The following is an 18,584-nucleotide window of genomic DNA, read 5'->3' on the forward strand; positions in this document are numbered from 1 at the left end:
TAACAACTCATTAACGGGGCCATATATGGGAGAGAATAGCTTGTGTAAAAGTAAGTTAATTTCTGCTGTATGGAATATTAGAACATGTCTCCCATATGCTCCTTGCCTGCCACAAATAATAACTGGCAAAACTTAACGTGTTTAGGTGGGAATGAAATCACTTCATATACTTGTCTTTCAGTGCCAAAATTTCCTTGGTCCATTTTAATGGTTTAAACACTCTAATTTCATTGTCTTAAGTAATCCAACACTTATTTTTTCACTTGTGGGACTACAACAGTCACATAAACTTTCTTACAAGAAATGCCTGTCTTATTTTCAGCCTTTTTTCTCTCTCATTTAATTTCATGCAGAAGTTGATTGAGAGCCCCACTTGCCTACTCTATAGAAGCAGACAGCTCAGATCCCTTATTCATTTCCTAAGTCACAGCTCAGCAAGAGTGCTGTGGTTGGCACTATTTGTACTTGTGCCACACAAAGATTGCTGTGATCCTTGAATGCACACATGCTCTCTCCTTGCAACCCACCCCAGTCATGTGAACAGGCATTTTGTGTTTGGTTTGATAGCAGAAGGTAGGAATGCTTCATTTGCTCCTTCCTTGTTTTATAACCATCTTACTATGCTGCTTTGCTGTTCTTCCTCATCCAAAATGAATCATGAAGGATGACAAGTGTATGTTCAACTGCCTGTGAGTAGGTAACCCTCATCACTAAGTGAGGAGTCTGCCACAGCCTTTCACCTCCCCTACAATCACACACACTAAAGGCTAGATGTATGTATGTGATATATACATATATATATATATATATATGTATACCCCATTACATATAATTGAATTAGCATGAGCTGTGCTTAGAACTTTTCCATAGCACTGAAAATATTGAGAGTACCAAGTAAGACTAAGGAGTGTGACAAAGAGGAGTAAAAACCACTTGGCATTTTATCTACAAGAGGTAAAGTCACCATGCAACAATCCTAGTTAGCAGCAAAACAAAGTCTCAACAACTATGCAATTTACAGGTGTTCTAAAGGTATCTCTAACACTATGCTGAGCAACCTGAAGGTCTCAGTACAGTTGCATTCCAGAGCTGCACAAGTAAGGCCTAAGCTATTTTGCACCCACTGAGCTGCTCCCTCTTACCCCTTGCAATGCATTAAGACCCTGTGCCTTGACTGGCCCAGTTCCTGCTGTAGGGAACTTACTGGATTCTCGCAGACTTTGCAGAGATCATTTCCTCCTATGAAAAGTGTTATGAGCTTCCAGTCATTCTGGAAATCTATTTCCTACACAGAGAAGGAGATGGAACAGAAGTTTTTAAGTAAAAAAAGAAAAGGATGGAGATGGCAGCAACATACTAAACACAAATTTCCCATTTCTCAGAGTACATGGCTATCATTCCCCTAGGCATCCACAACAAAAACAAGTTTGTAGTCATGACTGAAGATGCAGAAACTACTGTGATCTAAACCAAAATTACAATATCAATGGCATCAAATTATTTACTTCAGTAAACTGTTGCTCAAAATCTATCTGTATGCTTTTCTTCATAATATCTTGTGCACACAGGGTGACTCTTCCTGCAGTCCTAGAAATATATCTTCATGTAAAAATTATGGTATGTGTTTTACTGTGTGATAAATAATGCAGCTATCCTGCTGGTAAACCCTGGGGGACAACATATTTCAGACTTGCTGATAGACAAACTGCAAAGAACAGTGGGGCAATATTAACTCTATCTAACAATAATGGCAAAATATTGCAGCACTTTTTGTTTCTGCAACGATCTTGCAAAGGGATAGATAGCTAAATCAAGGCAATTATGCTACAGTAAATAAACACCTTCTTAGCTTTGAGGAAAGGTTCAAATATGCTTAGTAGCATGTTGTGGATGTTGTGCTCAATATTCTAATGCTTTAATTTCAGTGCAAAGCACCAGTAAGAAAAGCACCAATAGTGCATCAGCCTCCAGTTGTTTAAAAACATCTTTCTTCAGAGGCTGGAGGCAACATATCCCAGCAAGTATACACACTGTTCAGTAGTTTGGTCTCAAAATGTAAAAAAATCAAAAAGAGGGAGAAACTCCCTTCTACACTCAACAAGTGCTTTAAAAAGTGAGAGTAAAAAAGATCTCTTAAATCAAAGATATATGATCTCCACCATGAGCAGGCTTTCTCATCAGAAGGAACTTCAGTAGTTATATAAAAACAATTATTACCTAAATAAAAGATATTTCCATACATTTCTGTTAACATACTCAGGGCAATAAATTTGGCAGAGTAGAGCTTAGAAACTTTGAATGAAAACCATCCAACTGTTCATTGTTAGTTGCTGCTCCTTTTAATCTCATTTCAGATGCATCCATCAGATGGAAATCTTGTTTACAACAAAGTGAACCAAGAAGGAAGGTACTGCAAATATTTTTGCCAATATGTACACACCAGAGTATTTACACTAAACACGCACACAGATATCTTGAAGGCTTTTTGGCTGCTTTCCAGCTGCACCATTGGAAAGCCAAACTATTATAGTGTAACTTAGGTCACTGATTGCATAACACATTTGTCAAATTACAAATAGCAAACATTCAAAGCACTAGCTGAGGTGAGAAACATGCAAGCAATCCTCAACTTAATGTGTATTTTACAGACAATTAATCAAATAATTCTTAACAATGAATGTGTACCTCAAAAATCAGCTGCTGACTAGATGAAAGAAGGGACTAATTTGTTTTTTTAGAAAACAACTCCCTTCCTCACTTCACATGCTCACTCCACACGATTTGCTACTTGAAAAGCTTCCCCTCAACATCCTAGCATGTATCATTTCTGCTGGAAAAACCACCTGCTTACAGGATAATTAATAGCACCACAGCAAAATCCTCAGAGAATGGGACCTGTTATCTTACAGGGTGACGTGGGTTGGGAGCAGAAAAAACAGCACTGCATTTGCAGCCACTTCCAGTAAAAATGATTAAAAGGTTACAATTATCTGGGCCTGATAACAGCTATCATACACTGGCACAAATTCATTTAAGACTAAGCTATAGATTATTTTGTGCTGAACTCACACTCTGCACTGGGAAGTTTTATGCTGTAGAAATTAATGATGCTATGTCACATCATTCTAAAGATAGTCATGATATGTTGAACTCACAGAATTATTCTTCATGCGGGCCACCAGTCTCCTAACCTGTTCAGGAACATCCCTAAAAATAAAAGAAAAATAAAATCATAAAATACATTAATAAAAAATTAAAGAAAGAATCCTGCACAGATAACAAGGCAAAGAGGCAAGCTGACTAATGGACATTAAAAACCAAAAAACTCCAAAGAAAGTCCAGTTTTCATTGAATGGAATGTATGATATAGCCAACGAAGGCTATGCTTCGAGATAGCGATGGAAAAAGAAAAAAGAGAAAATAATTAGCATCCAACAGGCATTGGGCTACTTTGCAAATGCTGCATAGTTACTCTTTTACCAACTATATAGAAAATGCACTTTCCCCACCATCGGACAGATGCTATCAACAGACATAGCTCTGAAGTGTCTGTGCTCATACCAATGTTGTTATACAGGCTCAAGGCACTGAAGTAGGTCTTATAAGAACAGTTACCAGTGGAAAAAATAGGATATGAATTGCACTGAAGAGGGTGCATAGTGATCTCTAGTTAATTCCCAGCTCTGGCAGACCAAGAATTAAACAATCCACAACTTCCTCAGTCTCTACACAAACTCTTGGTCCTGATGACAAGAGGGTTTGAATATACCTCCTATAAAGTGGAGATATCTTTTGTCTGACTCACAACAGGACAGCTTTCTGAGTAGTGCCTGTAAAATGCTGCGGCTTTCTTGGCTGAAAATGTCAGAGAAAGTATTGCTTTTGTTGCTAATTTATTTGCAGTGTTTCTAATCCATTTCAAGGTCCTCATCACATTTCTTGGCGTTCATGCTTTAGTTAGGATTAAAAAATATTTGCCTATTAGACTTACTGTGCTCCTGCTAAATTCCAGGATTTGGGCCTTTTTTAGTCACAAGGAATTTTACAGAAAAAAATCAAATTCCTATTAAAATTAAAAGTTTTCCTCTTACTCTGCACAAGCTCCGGCGACAGCTTGGTTTAATGAGGCATCTTTTGAATTCTGTGTTCCAGTGCCAATGGAATACCCTACCAAGAATGGGTTGAACTCACGAAGAATATCTGCAGAAAGAGACAGAACCCTGAAATATTGTTTCCTGCAGCAGGTAACAAATGAGGAAATAAAGGTCAGATTTTAGTAAAAGACCATTAAAAAGCTTTAGGAGATAGCTATTAAAAAAATTCAACCTTTAAGTATATATAGTATACTTATATATAAGTATATATAAGTATATATAATAAACATGGAGATTCATCACCATACAACCATTTCCCTGCCTTCAAGATTTCTGAATTTCATGAATTCAGATATCTCATGACCTAACACAACCATCTTGGCTAGCAATGCCATTTTGCCTGGCAAGCAAGGTTGGGTAACCATATACTCAGGCAGGAGAACCTCATGTCATCATGCTCATAACTGCAGACAGGTTGGAATCAAATCCTTTAGCCTGATGGCCCCAGATGTATTAACCCCAAAGACCCCAGATTCCCTTCTAGATCTTAGGTTACAAACCAGCCTTATAAACACCTCAGATCTAAAATGTCCTGACCTTTAAAAAGCATGTAAAATCTGATCTTGTAATGTGATTCTGCCCCTGCCTAAAACAACTTTCCCATATAGTCAAAATAGTTTCTTTAGGCTATGAGCTAAGACCTTTGATTCATCTGTGACCAAACACATTTTAGACAGAACTATAACCAACAGAAGAATACTGAAACAACCAAAACCTAGGAATTACAAAACACATAGTTAAGTCATGCACAGCATATTACAGTCTGGCTGCTAAGCAACTTTTACTCAGCAGTGGACATTAAACACAAAGGGATTGCTTGTGTCACACTACAAATTTTAACGCTTTTCTCCTGTCTCCTTTTAGGTATTTGAATAATAAACAGCACCACATATTTATCAAATTTACAGAAAAGGCCACTTACTTGGTAGTGTCGTAACTGTGCTTATGTTTTCATTTCCTCCAACACTGTTAAGAAGAAAGAAGAGGGAAAAAGTATTGGTAAGGTCCGATGGGCTCGGCAAGGCAATGGACAAGGTAGGAGAGTGCCCCCTTTTGGGGCTACCGCACAGGTACAGAGTGCGCTGCTGGCTGTGCTGAGCCCACCGCGCCCTGGGTGCCTGTCCCCACATCAGAGACACTCAGCTCCAGCAGAACAGTCATACTAGAAGCCCTGCACAGGCAGCTCTCCTTTCAACTCTTTCACGTGTTTCGGCATATTTTTTAACTCAGCTGAAAGAAATGTGATTTTTTCAAGGGTGCCACCTTTGCTACAGTTACGCCTATTACAATGTTTATAGCTTCCATTTTTAGTTAACACATCTAACCAAAATAGAAAGTTCTAAAAGCATATATTTCAGAGTGATAAGTAAAATCAATACCTTTGCCTTCCCCCATTGCCTTCCCCCCACTCACATTTCACTCAACTGGAAGAATACTTCTAGACTGGTGAAATTCACCATTATGTCCATGTGCTCTTTATTCGCCTTCATGCTGAAAAAAATTACTAGCATACTTGTTGCAAAAAAACTTCAATGGATTTCTATTAAAGATCAAAATATAAAATGTTTGACTTAGAACATCTCTATAGTGACCCTTTAATCTGGAACAGATTTGAAGTGCAAATGGAAGTGCTTGAGGCCAAGCTGGATGGTGGCACCATGGTCTAGAGAAAAGTGAGCACCCTAGCCTAGTGAAAAGTGGCACTTCCCATGGCATGGGGGTTGGAACCAGATGATCTTTAAGGTATCTTCCAACCCAGACCATCCTATGATTCTGTGAAAGTGTTTAAACTTCTTCTAAAGTTGCAGTGATTGGTAAAAAATGATGAACAGAAGATCAGCCTGACAAGTTAGGTATTAAACGATACAGTAGCAGATTCACAAGCGAGCATGACTGCCTTTCTCCAGAGTCTTTTTGATGTGTCTAACAACATGCTGCATATTGTCTGTATTGACTCATAATTGATGAACTATTCTCCATGATGTAAGCAATACTGGGAAAGGATGAAGGAAAGAGATACTGCATATGAAACAACAGCAGAAAAGAATTTTTGTAGACCACCAATTTTAAATAAGACAAATGGGTGATGTGGGCCTACACTGGGCAAGAGCAGACAGGGTACAGAAAGAGCAGGGACAGAAATGCAGAATGAGCAAGTGATGCAACGGCAGTGAGTTTAGAAGATCCTGTTCCAGGGTCTCCTACAACCATGAGATTGAAAAAGAACTTAACAAGGACCCCATTTTTTCATGTACCCAGGTCTGTTCCAGCCATGCTAGATAACTCTCTAGGTACCACTGGTACTCTAGATAACCACTAGTTGAAGTATTTTCTTTAACATGAGTAATAGTACAGCCATGTCCTGTCATGCAAAATGTGACATCAAATCCAGTTTCCACAAGCCTTCATTTACTACAAAAACAACTATATTGATCAAAATGGGAGAAAATGGATTCTCTCCCACTGAGGGGAAGATTTCTGGGACTCACCTCCAAGAAAGACCTCGGTACTGAGTCAGGACATCCAGAACATCGTGGGGTCTGGATCCTGCCCCATTAGCTGCCTGGAGGAAGAAGAGTTCACCTTCAGAAGATAAGCATTGCTACAGTAACTACTTCTTGACTGATCCTACTGAGAATAACTTAAAAGCATATTAATGAAGCAAGCTATGTCATCTTCCCAAAATAGAACAGATTCCTGTTCTCAAGAAGTTCAAAGGCTGAAGGTATTTTAACTCCACTCCAGTGAATTACCCTCTTCTATCAACTTCATGATTAGATCAAGTGGGGGAAAATTACTTCAGAATGTTCAAAATACTAATATAATTCTAAATTTACGTAAGGAATAAATATGACAGCAGTTGTTCTGAATTAATAATTTATTATAATGTTCCTCACATTAAAAAGTTGTACAGTGATTTTATGTCTTTCCCAGTTTCTCCAAGGAAAAAACTACAAGGATTTAATGTGATAATTAGCACAGAACATGTAGGAAACATGAATTATTATATGAGCAGTAAAGCAGTCACCATTGATTGGAGAATCACAACCAGTCTAGGGATAATGAGCTTACATAGAACAAGGAATAGTGTTAAAATAAAAAAATCTCAAGGCAAGTTCCACTCAACACACCTGATGTTCTACTGCAATTTTAATCATATATTTAGTTAGTATGAATCACTATGGCTTTATAGGCTTTGGCATTATCATATATTGTTCATATTATATAGATACACAGATATACACAATCAGATGCAGAACTTTTTCTTTTTCTTCTTCAAGTTGCTCACTAATATCTTTCAGGGCTAATACCTTGGGAGCTGCCAAAAATCGAAAGAAATTGTAAAGAAAAGCAATTGTTGCAAGTCCACTCCAGCAGAATAGTTTTGCGGCTACACAATCTAATCTTACATTTCTTCCTTGTGTTGGACTCTTGTGGACTTCAAATGGGAACTTTGCACTCAGATTAGATTCATGATCTGATTATCAATCAGCCAAGGAGGAGTATGGAAAAAAAATGTGAAAAACGTGTTTGGCTTAATAGGGCATAGTATGTATACCATTTCCCAGGTTAAAAAATCAGAAATTTCATTGTAAGTTTTTCATTGCAATGGCTATCTAGTGATCCTTACTTACTGTGAGTGAATCTCCCACAGCAGCAATCACTTGAATATCTGCTGGTTTTAAATTATGAACTAAAAAAAAAAAAAACCAAAAACAAGGGTAGTTTAAGGGAAAGAACAAAAGAAAACTACAAATTGTGATGGTTATTAAAAGTTTTCCTCAGAATAAGCATAATAAATCATTGCAAAGACAGTATTTTTAATATTCATGGCAGCATCAGTTGAGAATGACAGAGACTGATAGGTATCAAATGACAAATTATTCTTGGTACCATAGCTGGGCAGTAGCTACAATGACAAAGGAGACAGCAAGATTCCAGTCTTGCATTTGTTCTTCCTCAAATTTCTTTTAACTGGTGAAAATGACTGAAAAACAGGCACAGCTCTGGTGGATATTTAGAACCATCACAGGTTCTGAGGAATGAAAAACCTACCCAAGGAACTCCATATGGGTTTTTGCACCTCAGACTGCATTAACAAGAGCCTCCTACAGTATATCCCCCCTGGAAATGAAGGGCCTGACTGCCTCCTATCTTTTCCACTGTCACGTCTTTGTTTGTACATGGAAGATGCAGCTGCATAAACTTTCATCACCCTTGAGGTATTGAACTTGCATCTTGCTATACAACCACTCACATTGTTCCAAAAAGACTCTTAAAAACCACAGTCAACAAAGTGCACTTCTGCAAAGAAAAGAATACCTCTCCTGAGTAAACCCAGTTCTGTTCTTCTGTCATCAAATGAAGTAGCTCTATGACAAAAAGGCATAGTACTTATACCTGAAACTGGAACTGTATCAGAGGGATCCCGGTCAGGACAGGGAATATTTGTTCCATAACTCCTCTCCTGCAAAGACAGGGCAAGACTTCGCATCAGTCTCACTCTACTCTGGTCATGGTAAACTATTTACATCTCAGAGCATTATATTAATGGAACTCCTACATACTTTGTATAAACTAGCCAGCTCAGCCTGCCTTCAGTCTGTGCCTTTTGAGGGCAGACACAAACTCAGCCTGCTCAGAAGTCCTGCAGCCTTATGAGTGCAGCACAACTCATGCCTACCAGTGGGGCCAGTTGTTTTAGACTCTGAGCCATGTTGCTCTCAGCTAAGCAACGTTTGGTGTGCCCATACCCTGAACGTCTTTTGTGAGAAACTGTTTGAATATCCCTGAAATATCTTAGCACAAAACCATAACTCTGTCAGCAGGTCATGAGCCTGCCTTCTGTGTATGCAGTCCTGTTTGTGCAGCCAGGGGTTTGCCCTCCTGGCTCTTCTGGGTTGCAGCCTACTGACAGAAATACCCCCAAAGTCTACTGTTAGTGAAGGGCTGACCATCAATATACCAAAGCAAACCATCACACAAGACTCAAAGATGTGCTTTGGCTCCAAATCTCTCTGCAGTATTCCTTAAGTAGGCTAACTTGCCTAAGGAAATGATACTTGCATGTCTTGTCTCGTTTTTCTGGATTGGGTTTTTAATTTTTAATTTAAAAACCCAACAAAAAAACCACAAACATAACATAGTATTGCTCCTTACATCCTTAACACCTCCTACACTACAGCTATTTCCAAAAATCAGAGTGGTAGGTACCATTGCCTCACGGCAAGGTCTGTACACCCCAAGTAACCAACAAAACAGATGGCACTATATTAAAATGTGAACAGAAATGCATCTTACAACTCCAGTTACAAACAGGCCATTTTGTCTAAATGGTCTAGGCATTGTGTTCAGAGGCATGAAAATGAACATTATCAACTCACTCTGTTCCTGCTTGGGAACACCAAGTTCTGCTCAAAATCAGAGTACTCTGACTTAAAAAACACAATCATGGGTCTTTTCTCCACACATCTAATCTGAAAGTATCTCATAAAAAAAATAAACCAGAAAACAACCATATTCTTCAGTTTTATTATGGCAATGAAAAAAGACTAAATCAGACCCACACAGTAGTTGGATCTGATGTAGTTTCTTCCACAGTAGGACTAAATAGCCCCATTTTCACTATCTTCTTATCCCAGGGAAAATAACATTTTTATCCAGATGCTTAACATAGGCTCTTACCATTGAAGGCAAGCCTCACTTTAGGCTAGCTGAACACATCTACCTTACCCACACTCTACAGAACACACCGAGGAGATAATTTGCTATTAAACATCTGACTATTTAGTCAAGCATAGAAGTAAAGAGCTGGAGTTTTGCATTTAGTTTTCCCAGGTAGCATTGTTTATTTAGGTTACAACACACTCTTACCCACCTGTCCCACTCCCTGGAATACACCCAGTCCATTGATGCAAACAGTCCTACTGTACCTGAGGTGTTTCTATGCGGTTTGATGTCCTCAGGGAAGATGAGTAGTTACTATTTCTATATGTAAACAAGTATGGATTTTCCTGCAGAGTGAAGAGAGTATGTTTACAAAGCTAGTGGAAACACGTCAGCTGACGTTCAAGTTTCTGGCTACAATTTCCAAGAGAAAAAAATCTTTACAGTATTAATTTCTGAATGAACGTTGCATTAGTGAAGCAAACCAGGTTAGACTTGAAAGTTAAGCCCTGGTCTGAAGCCATGTCCTAGGTATGCTCTAGGCACAGCACCACCTCCTGCCTTAAATCTAACATCAAACAAACCATAAAATTCTATGTCTTTGATATTTTAATTGCTGCTCAGAAGCTTTTGGATGCCAGTAATATTTTATCACTATCAAATTATTGAAGCCAGAGCTCAAATGCAAACGCATACAAGAACCTGTTCTTTTAACATGAGATGCTCCTATCCTGACTACTGACAGCTCCAGGGACTAAATTAGTAAAACGTGTTAGCAGAGGCAAATCATAGAAAAGCTAGATTATATAAAATATATGGATTCAATTTTATTGGTGACGCAAATTTGAATATTGATAATGCACATCATACCTGCAATTAATAAATTCAGATTAGCAAGATATATTTTTGGACAAAAAAAAAATCTGACAGAGATGATTTAACCAAATTTTGTCAAAAGTTCTTTTTTTCAGAGTTTCATCTATAGAAAATAAAGACTCCATGTCAATGAACTTTAGGAACACTCAGTTTTTAACAGTGCAGTAACTTGGGCAAGCGCACATTCCCAAAAACTTCAGAAAACAACAGTATTGAAAATGTGGAAATTCTACAAAGAATAAATAATATCACAGAATAACAAGGAAGCCCTTTTACCTGAGATGGACACTGTACAATTTTTGTGGCACCATAAGGCTGCTTCTGTCCAACTGGCTGCATCTGGAAAGGGAGAGAACAGAGGAATTGTACACATGCTGTGTGTGGGAAGGAAGGAAGAGCAGCAGCAATGCAAAGGCTCTAGTGCCTGAAGTTTTCCTTCAGGAAACATATATATTTAAAAATTTATTCTGCTTATGATAAATATTTATCTATGCATAATATACCACACGTATACCTACAAAAGCAAGGAACTGAAAACAAGGCCTCTCACATGAGCAGACTGTCTTCCCATCATGACTAAAACCTCCATCCAAACATTTTGGCTTTTGGGAATGCTGACTCTCTATAAGTATTGATTGTTTATCCTACCTTTCAGAACTGTTTCATTATCTACACTCTCACACATGTTAGGCAACACCAAAAGGTGCTTTCCTATTCCATACAGAGACTTAATAATGTTTATGTTTGTTGGCCTTCTTAAAACAAGATGGAGAGGAGTTTATTGTAATGAAAAATTATGGAATTATTCAGAAAGTAGTGACAGCACAAAGGGACAAATACCAAAAATAATCACTTCACCTGTTCAGGCAGCTTGCTGAGTGCTAATTAAATTGCAATCACACACAGAGGAATTGGCTAGGGTTTAGATCCCTCAGTGCATGTCTGCTCAGCTTGGCACCACCAGCTGCCAGGACCAGCAGCCTGCACAAGAAACAGGATGCAAGGAACTGGAAAATACAACAGCAGCAGGCTTGATGTCACCAATACACTCTGTGCAGGAATGCTACATTCTATTTTGATTCTTCTGTCAATGAAAATAATGGGAAAATTCAGAGAAATAGAGAAGATGCTTACAGAGTTTCTATTCTTTGAGCGAAACATTTGAAGAAATAGTCTGCTTTTTTTTTTTTTGGGGGGGGGGAGGGGGCAATAAAACTAATTTCCCCGAAACGTGCAAAATAATTTAAGTACAAAAATAAAAAAAGTCAAGCTCAGAGAAAAGGAAAAGATACATTGGGATACTTTCCCATCCTCATTTTTTTAAGTTCAAACAGGTATTAGACACTTGCATGTGTTGGGAGTTGGGTGACAAGAACAAATTTCTCCAGAAGGCAGTAAGTTCCAGCTGGCTTAGACACACTGCTCTCCCAGCACAGACTGACAGCTCCCATGCGCTCAGCTGCACAGTCCTGGTCAGGGAATGGGGCACCAGGGCTGTATTGTGGCCACCAACCCTCCCCTGAATTCTAGCACATATGTCATGCAGGCACTCAGTGTGTGGGTCTGCTCTGGTACTCAGCAGAGGCAGCACAAACCCCTGAACAAAGAACAGAGAGGCACAGGCAGCCTCCTGCAGTGCTGTTCACTTTTGGGTTCTTGCCTGGTTTACCTTCTCTTTTGGCTGCAGGATAGGCTTGGTTTTTGTTTCCATAACACAAAAAAGTGCCAAAAGACAAGAACTCCTCTCTCCTACTTATGAAGTTCTTTACATACATAAATGGGGCTTTGCCCTCAGATAGATGTCCAGAGGTAAAACTGAATAATTTTGGCAATGCCTACTACGATCAGGCTCTCCGTGGTAAACATCAAAGCTGTCCAACTACACAGCCAACCTCTCTCAGCTTTTCCAATGCCATTTATCTGACTGTTCTCTGGTGTGCTTAGCATATGAATTGCATTGGTCCTAAAGAGTTAGAACAGTTTTGGTCAAATATCCAGCCCTGCCTAGGACCAAGCCTTAGAACATAATGGCTCAGCTTCTCCTCAGGCAGGCTGAAGTGCAGCCCTAAGGCCAATTGCCACTAGATTTTCAAGGTTTTGCCCTTTGGCCAATAAGCAGGTAATTATTCCAGGAAAGAGGTTGGTACCAAGCCTCAAAACAAGGTCCTGACAGCCTGGCAGAGAGCAGGAGAAGGTAAACCTCTGAATGCAGTTTCATTCAGAGGTTCAATGCTATGTTTCCAGGTCCACAAGTCACAATTCTTGATTTTCTATCAGGTCCCAAGACTGTGTTATGGGGTTTTTTTCAATTTTTAAAGAAGTCAGCCTAAACAGTTGGCTAGGTTTCCCAGCAGAACTGGAGAGACCTTTATCGGGCGAGGACACCTGCTAGTGCTTTTTATGCTGAACACATCTTTCATATCTTCTTTTACATCACAGCAGAATACAGGCAGACAAGGCAATCACAGGCAAACAAAGAAGCAACCCTGAAAGGCTCCTTTCTGATGATTGCTACTGTACTCTGAAAAGTCCACTTAATCAAAGAGAAGTCAGGAAAAGAGATGGCAAAATGAGTTGAGGGAATTGTTACCACACAGTCTTCCTTCAAACCAGTGGCAAAATGAGGGTTTGCTACATTTTGCTCCTCCTCCAGCTCACCTAGGCTGTCCTCTCACTAGAGGAATCACCTCACACTGAGTAAAAACACTGAAATAAAGCAAAGCAGGTATTTGTCTCCCTTGTGACAATGCTTTGGTTCTGGTGGCTCCACAGCATGCTCGCTGCCCAAGTCTGGATAACTGGCCCTGATGCAGCCAGCCTTAAAAGCACAGCTTCATTGCTTATGGTTTTTCATCTCTGCTGTTTTCACAAAATGCTCCTGGGCAATTAGAGTGACAAGAATAGAGTAACATGCCACAGAATGGGTTGCTAAAGGACAGAGCAGAGGAGGACAAATAAAGTCTGTGCAGAAAAGGATTAGCAACAGAAAAATGAAACAGAGGGCATCTATTTTATGATGGAAGAACTGAGGTAGGAACTGTGACATCATCACAAGGCATATCACAGATAACAGCAAAGGAGATAGACCCAGCATGGCTGTTCCAAGGTTACCACTGCAATAGGTTATCAACTTTTGACTCCTTGGCTCCTACTAACTTTAACTAAAAGATAACATATTTTATTAAAAGTGACTGTACTATTCTTGTAGATAGATCATCTGGTGACAATAGAAGTCTCTAATAGAAGCCTCTTCCTGTAAATTCTGCTTCTTTAAATGATATGGGCTACAACAGCATTATTACTGCTTAAAGTAGCATAAAAGAAAACAGCTGGATAAGACATCCAACTCTAGAGGACATAACAAGAGCTCCTCAAGGTTGTCTATCCCCTTTTCACTATGAGCAACAGCAGCACAAAGATGATGGAGAAGGAGGAGAGAGTGGTATAAGACTCATTAGTACAGCATGGTGGGGGATGCAGGATAGAGGAGAGTAGACAGGAGTATAATTGCTGTAATCTCAGGTTAGGACAAGCCTCAGTCATCCTGTGCTCTGCTGTCAAAGAAGTAAGATTAGCAAAACCAGAATCTGTCACAGCTCATGTAGTCCATGAGGCTTCCCAAAGGGCTACTTTGAAAACCTTTCTAAAAAATTCTTAGTAGAAAGTAGCAGCAGAGTGAGATTTGTCTTGGAAGTGTAGGGCATTTAGCGTTACTCAAGAGCAGCCTCCCTGCACACCTGAGGATAGCAGTCATGGGATAATTTGTGTATTCTTCCTTCCCCTGCCTCTTTGCTACTCAAAGCCTGGCTTGTGCAGGGTTGCTACTAGTCATCCAGACCAAGTTCAGCAAGAAACAGTCTCTGTAGTACTGCTTACCATGTTGTTCCAGAGGCCCACAGCCATGAAAATGCAATCTTCCAAAATCTCCACTTGTGTCTTTGATGTGGTAATCAAATCATCCTTGCCCTGAAAGGGAAAGTACCTTAAGCATCATAAAATAATCAAGAGTATGGAAAGATTAGTTATTCAGTGATAGAAGCTCTCAACCCATAAAACAATATCCATATCCACAAGGAAATCAATCTTTGGTATTCTCATTAAGCCACTTGCCACTGATCCCAGTTACTACTGGTGTCTCAAGATAGAAAGATGCTGTTTTTGTAAATGATTGCTGCACATCAACAGGACAAGAAGAGCAGAGCAACAACACAACATGATCACAATAGTGACACACAGTAGAGCAGGAATACACATGTATTCACAGTAGATGTGAATACATGAATCATTTGGAATAAACAACACTTCTAGTTTATACATGCCTTTAAAGATTAGAAACATGCAGAATTTGTCTTAAGTGAGCATGCTGAATTTTAAATGAAATGTAACTGCTGGAAGAGTTTGGAAGGTTACACATGGTGGCCTGCAGGCATACCACAAATCAGAAGAAATAAAGAATCCACCTATGACACATGATAGTATTTAAAGAAATAATAGAGCAAATTACTGACAGAAAAACTAATGGCATGGAAGTTAGAAGTCTGCTATTTGCATAGGGACCAGTCATCTACAAAAAAAGCCAGGCAAAAGATGACCCCAGTAGCAACAAGAAGATTTTGAAAGACAGAAAATCCTTTGTTTTCCTGGAAGAAGAATTTCTTCTCCCAATTCACTTTGTTCTGATACTGATCTGAGGTGAGCAATGGAATTACCTCAAATTCATGAAGCTATTATCTTGATGCTCAAAACCCCAGACCATGAGTCATTATCAACCTATTTTACAAAAAAACACCTAATGTGATGGATTTTGATACCACACTCCAAGTGAGCCATTCTCCAGAAAGTTATATTCTCCCTAAGATCTTCATTGCCAGATCTTAGACAACCTTGACCTTTCAACTTCCCTTTAAGGACCACTTATAGCAAAACCATGCCTGACATCCTAGGCAATCCCATTTTCATTCCCTACTGCCTACACCAGGAAAAAAGTCTGAGTTCCCAGACTCATTGCAGGGAAATAACTGTACTTGCCAACATAGTTTACAAACACCTTTAACTTTTGTCCCTCTAACCTTTCTAAATACATCACATTACCCACTTTTTTTTGCTTTTGTTGTCAAACACCTGAGCATAAACAGGAATGAATATGATGGTGACTACAAAGATATAGAAAAATCAGCAGCACTGACAGCTTCAGACACTTGCAACTTTAGGTGCAGAGCTGCCAAAGCTTGATTTATCCTGAGGCATAGCATTCAAAAACACAGGATGTCTGACTGGTGCTGTTTAAATCAAGTTCCACTCTCAGGACTTCTGTGTCTGATCCTGAGGTATGTTCTTCCTGTGCCTGACTACCCTTATTTTCCAGAATTACACAGCCTAGGACAGGAAAGCCAGCTGAATAGTGCACTCAGTCTCATTCAGAAAGATGGAGCAGCTTGAGTTTACTCACCAGTCTGAGGAGCAGATTTCTTCCTTGGAGAGGAGGCTGAAGAACAACAGTGAAGTCATCCTTTTGATCAAACCTCTCAGACTCCAATAGTTTTTCCAAAGCATCCTAAATAGACAACCATTTAATGAGATAAGTATAATTGGGTAGAGAGTGTAATGTATGTGTGATTCATCAGGGCTTAAAGTACATTCAAATTATCCTCATCCCTAATAAACCACAGAAATAAAATTGTGTTCTCCAGAACAAACACAGTAATTTAATGAAATCTTGTTACACAACAATTGGAAAATCCTTGTAGCTATAAGAAAAATGGTTTACCATCATTTTCTTTGAAAGAGCAGCAAGTTTAGCAAGGCAATGAAGTGTCATGTTTGTTGCCATCTTAGCATGTTTAAAAGAAACTCTAGCACAACTGTCTTTGTCTTAAAAGAAAATTTCCCTCTTCTAAATGATGTGGCATTTTACTGGACAAGATGGATCATTTCTCTGATGGGATATGAAAAATCCTAGGTTGCCAAAAGTTATGTAGACATCTAAAACTTAAAGAGATATTAAGATAGAACTTATTGCCAATATTCCGGAGGTAAGAAATGGGATTGGGATTGTTATGGATATGTGATAGAAAGGCTGTGACTCAACTTCCTCGCTGCTATTCCTCCCTTACCTCCTTGCTTCAGGCCAATCTGGCAAATGAATAGACACGTCTAGCAATATGAGAGCCAAAAACACAGAAGATACCATACCTGATAGGACCACCTCAGTACGTTATCATGTAATGTGGAGTGTTCAATATAATTGCACTGATTCCTGCAGAAAATAATTAAAAACATGAAAGACATTATGAACTTTTGATAAACCAAATGGATATCATGAATTCTTTTAAGCCACTGACAAGCACATACTAAAGAGTAAATTGTTTTATTTGTAGAAAAGGCTACATGGAACACGCAAATTTTTGATATAAACATAAATGACATATATTCCCATATCCAGAGCTCTGTATCTCTTTTTGATTTGAAAGCCTAGTCAGTTGACAAGTATGCCAGACTTAGATTAGCACAGGATCTCACAAGCTAGCAACATGCTCAAGCTTAAAATAAGAGCTGCACTGGTTTTCAAACATTTTCCTCCCTGTAGTCACACAGGAAAATTGAACAAACTCAAAATACTTCCACAGGAACTTTTTCTTTAGTATTTCACTTGAAAACCTGCATCTAGAAATGTGGATGGAAGTTGCAGAAGGTTATACATGCTAAAGGAGGATTGGCACTGTCAGATTTCTGATCTGCAAGGTGAGATGGTATACCGCACATTTTGAAGCTAGCTGGAGAATTCTGAGAGTTCCTAAAGGTGTAGATGGGAACAATATAAGATACATATAAGATTAGTCAGATTCCAGCAAAATACACTCCCTTGAAATTTCCTGGAAAGACTGGAATCTGAAAAAGTTTCTGGGGGGTTGCAGATATAAGCAATAAGTATGTGTCAGGATCCTTTTCACAGAGCTCTAGCTAAACCCATAAAATGAGAGTTTTCTGATAAAATGATATTAACACTGCTGATGAGTGAAAGAAATATGAATTCAGGACCAGTATCTTACCCAAGCCTAACAAAGGAACCTCATAAAATACATGAAGAGAGTTATATGCCTAAAAATAGAGTTCATGCATTACTTTGAGTGCAGATGCTTCTAGTTAGTAAGAAATTAGTAAAGGAGGGAACTTTATGTTCCTATTATGTCCCAAACTTCAGTGCCTAAAGTTAAGGCAAGGGACTGAGAGTGTCAACCACTATTATCTTCTTTGATTCTTGAAATTTCTCATATTGGTATGGATTTGTATTTTTCTCTCAAAGCACAGTTCATAATGACAACTTAGTAGCCAAATGCTGGAGGTCCTTATCTGGGACTGGATCTGGGACTGAGGTCATCTAACAAACTAGTGGGAACTGGGTTTATCAACCAGATAAACACAGCCACAAGAGCATGCTGACAATAAGAATGCAAATTGCCTTAAGTACATAAGGATATATAATAATTCCTCAGAGGAAAAAAAATAGATCCATTTCATTTTATTTTTAAGGCCTTCAATACGTGGCAAGGCCCATATTCCTAAACACATCTTTTCCACATTTCTCACATTTTACTCCTTCATGTTTGTGCAGCAGAAATAAGCTAGAGTGCCTCATACAGCCACTTTTGACAAAGAAATCCTCTCCTCTCCTTGTATTTGTTAAGTACATGGTTACATAGCAGCCAAACCTCTTCCCCTGTTCCATCAGAACATCTCCAAGGTTGTATACTTGTAAAGCTTGTGAAACACTTCAGGATGACTATATTAGTACATATGGTGTCCTATGCCACTAGCACAGGGAAAAAAATTACTGTGGAGTAAGACAAAGTGTAATCTCACCAGCTGTAAACTACTCTGTCATAGCTG

The 18,584-nt window shown here is 38.9% G+C and overlaps 1 protein-coding gene across 1 annotated transcript in view; it reads right to left on the reverse strand.

The window, feature by feature from the left end:
* The window catches only part of PLB1 (phospholipase B1), a 79,167-nt gene that overhangs the window by 47,282 nt on the left and 13,301 nt on the right, over positions 1–18,584 (reverse strand). The window contains exons 12-24 of the mRNA XM_066547871.1: positions 18,466–18,477; positions 16,890–16,953; positions 16,147–16,251; positions 14,574–14,663; positions 10,974–11,036; positions 10,088–10,168; positions 8,556–8,622; positions 7,790–7,848; positions 6,644–6,717; positions 5,077–5,120; positions 4,092–4,200; positions 3,156–3,207; positions 1,205–1,285 (exon numbers count right to left, since the gene is read on the reverse strand). Coding sequence (XP_066403968.1) covers positions 1,205–1,285; positions 3,156–3,207; positions 4,092–4,200; positions 5,077–5,120; positions 6,644–6,717; positions 7,790–7,848; positions 8,556–8,622; positions 10,088–10,168; positions 10,974–11,036; positions 14,574–14,663; positions 16,147–16,251; positions 16,890–16,953; positions 18,466–18,477 — 901 coding nt within the window. The remainder of the gene's footprint in view (positions 1–1,204; positions 1,286–3,155; positions 3,208–4,091; positions 4,201–5,076; positions 5,121–6,643; positions 6,718–7,789; positions 7,849–8,555; positions 8,623–10,087; positions 10,169–10,973; positions 11,037–14,573; positions 14,664–16,146; positions 16,252–16,889; positions 16,954–18,465; positions 18,478–18,584) is intronic.

The sequence above is a fragment of the Molothrus aeneus genome, chromosome 3 (genome assembly GCF_037042795.1).
Source record: "Molothrus aeneus isolate 106 chromosome 3, BPBGC_Maene_1.0, whole genome shotgun sequence".
NCBI classification, from domain to species: domain Eukaryota; kingdom Metazoa; phylum Chordata; class Aves; order Passeriformes; family Icteridae; genus Molothrus; species Molothrus aeneus.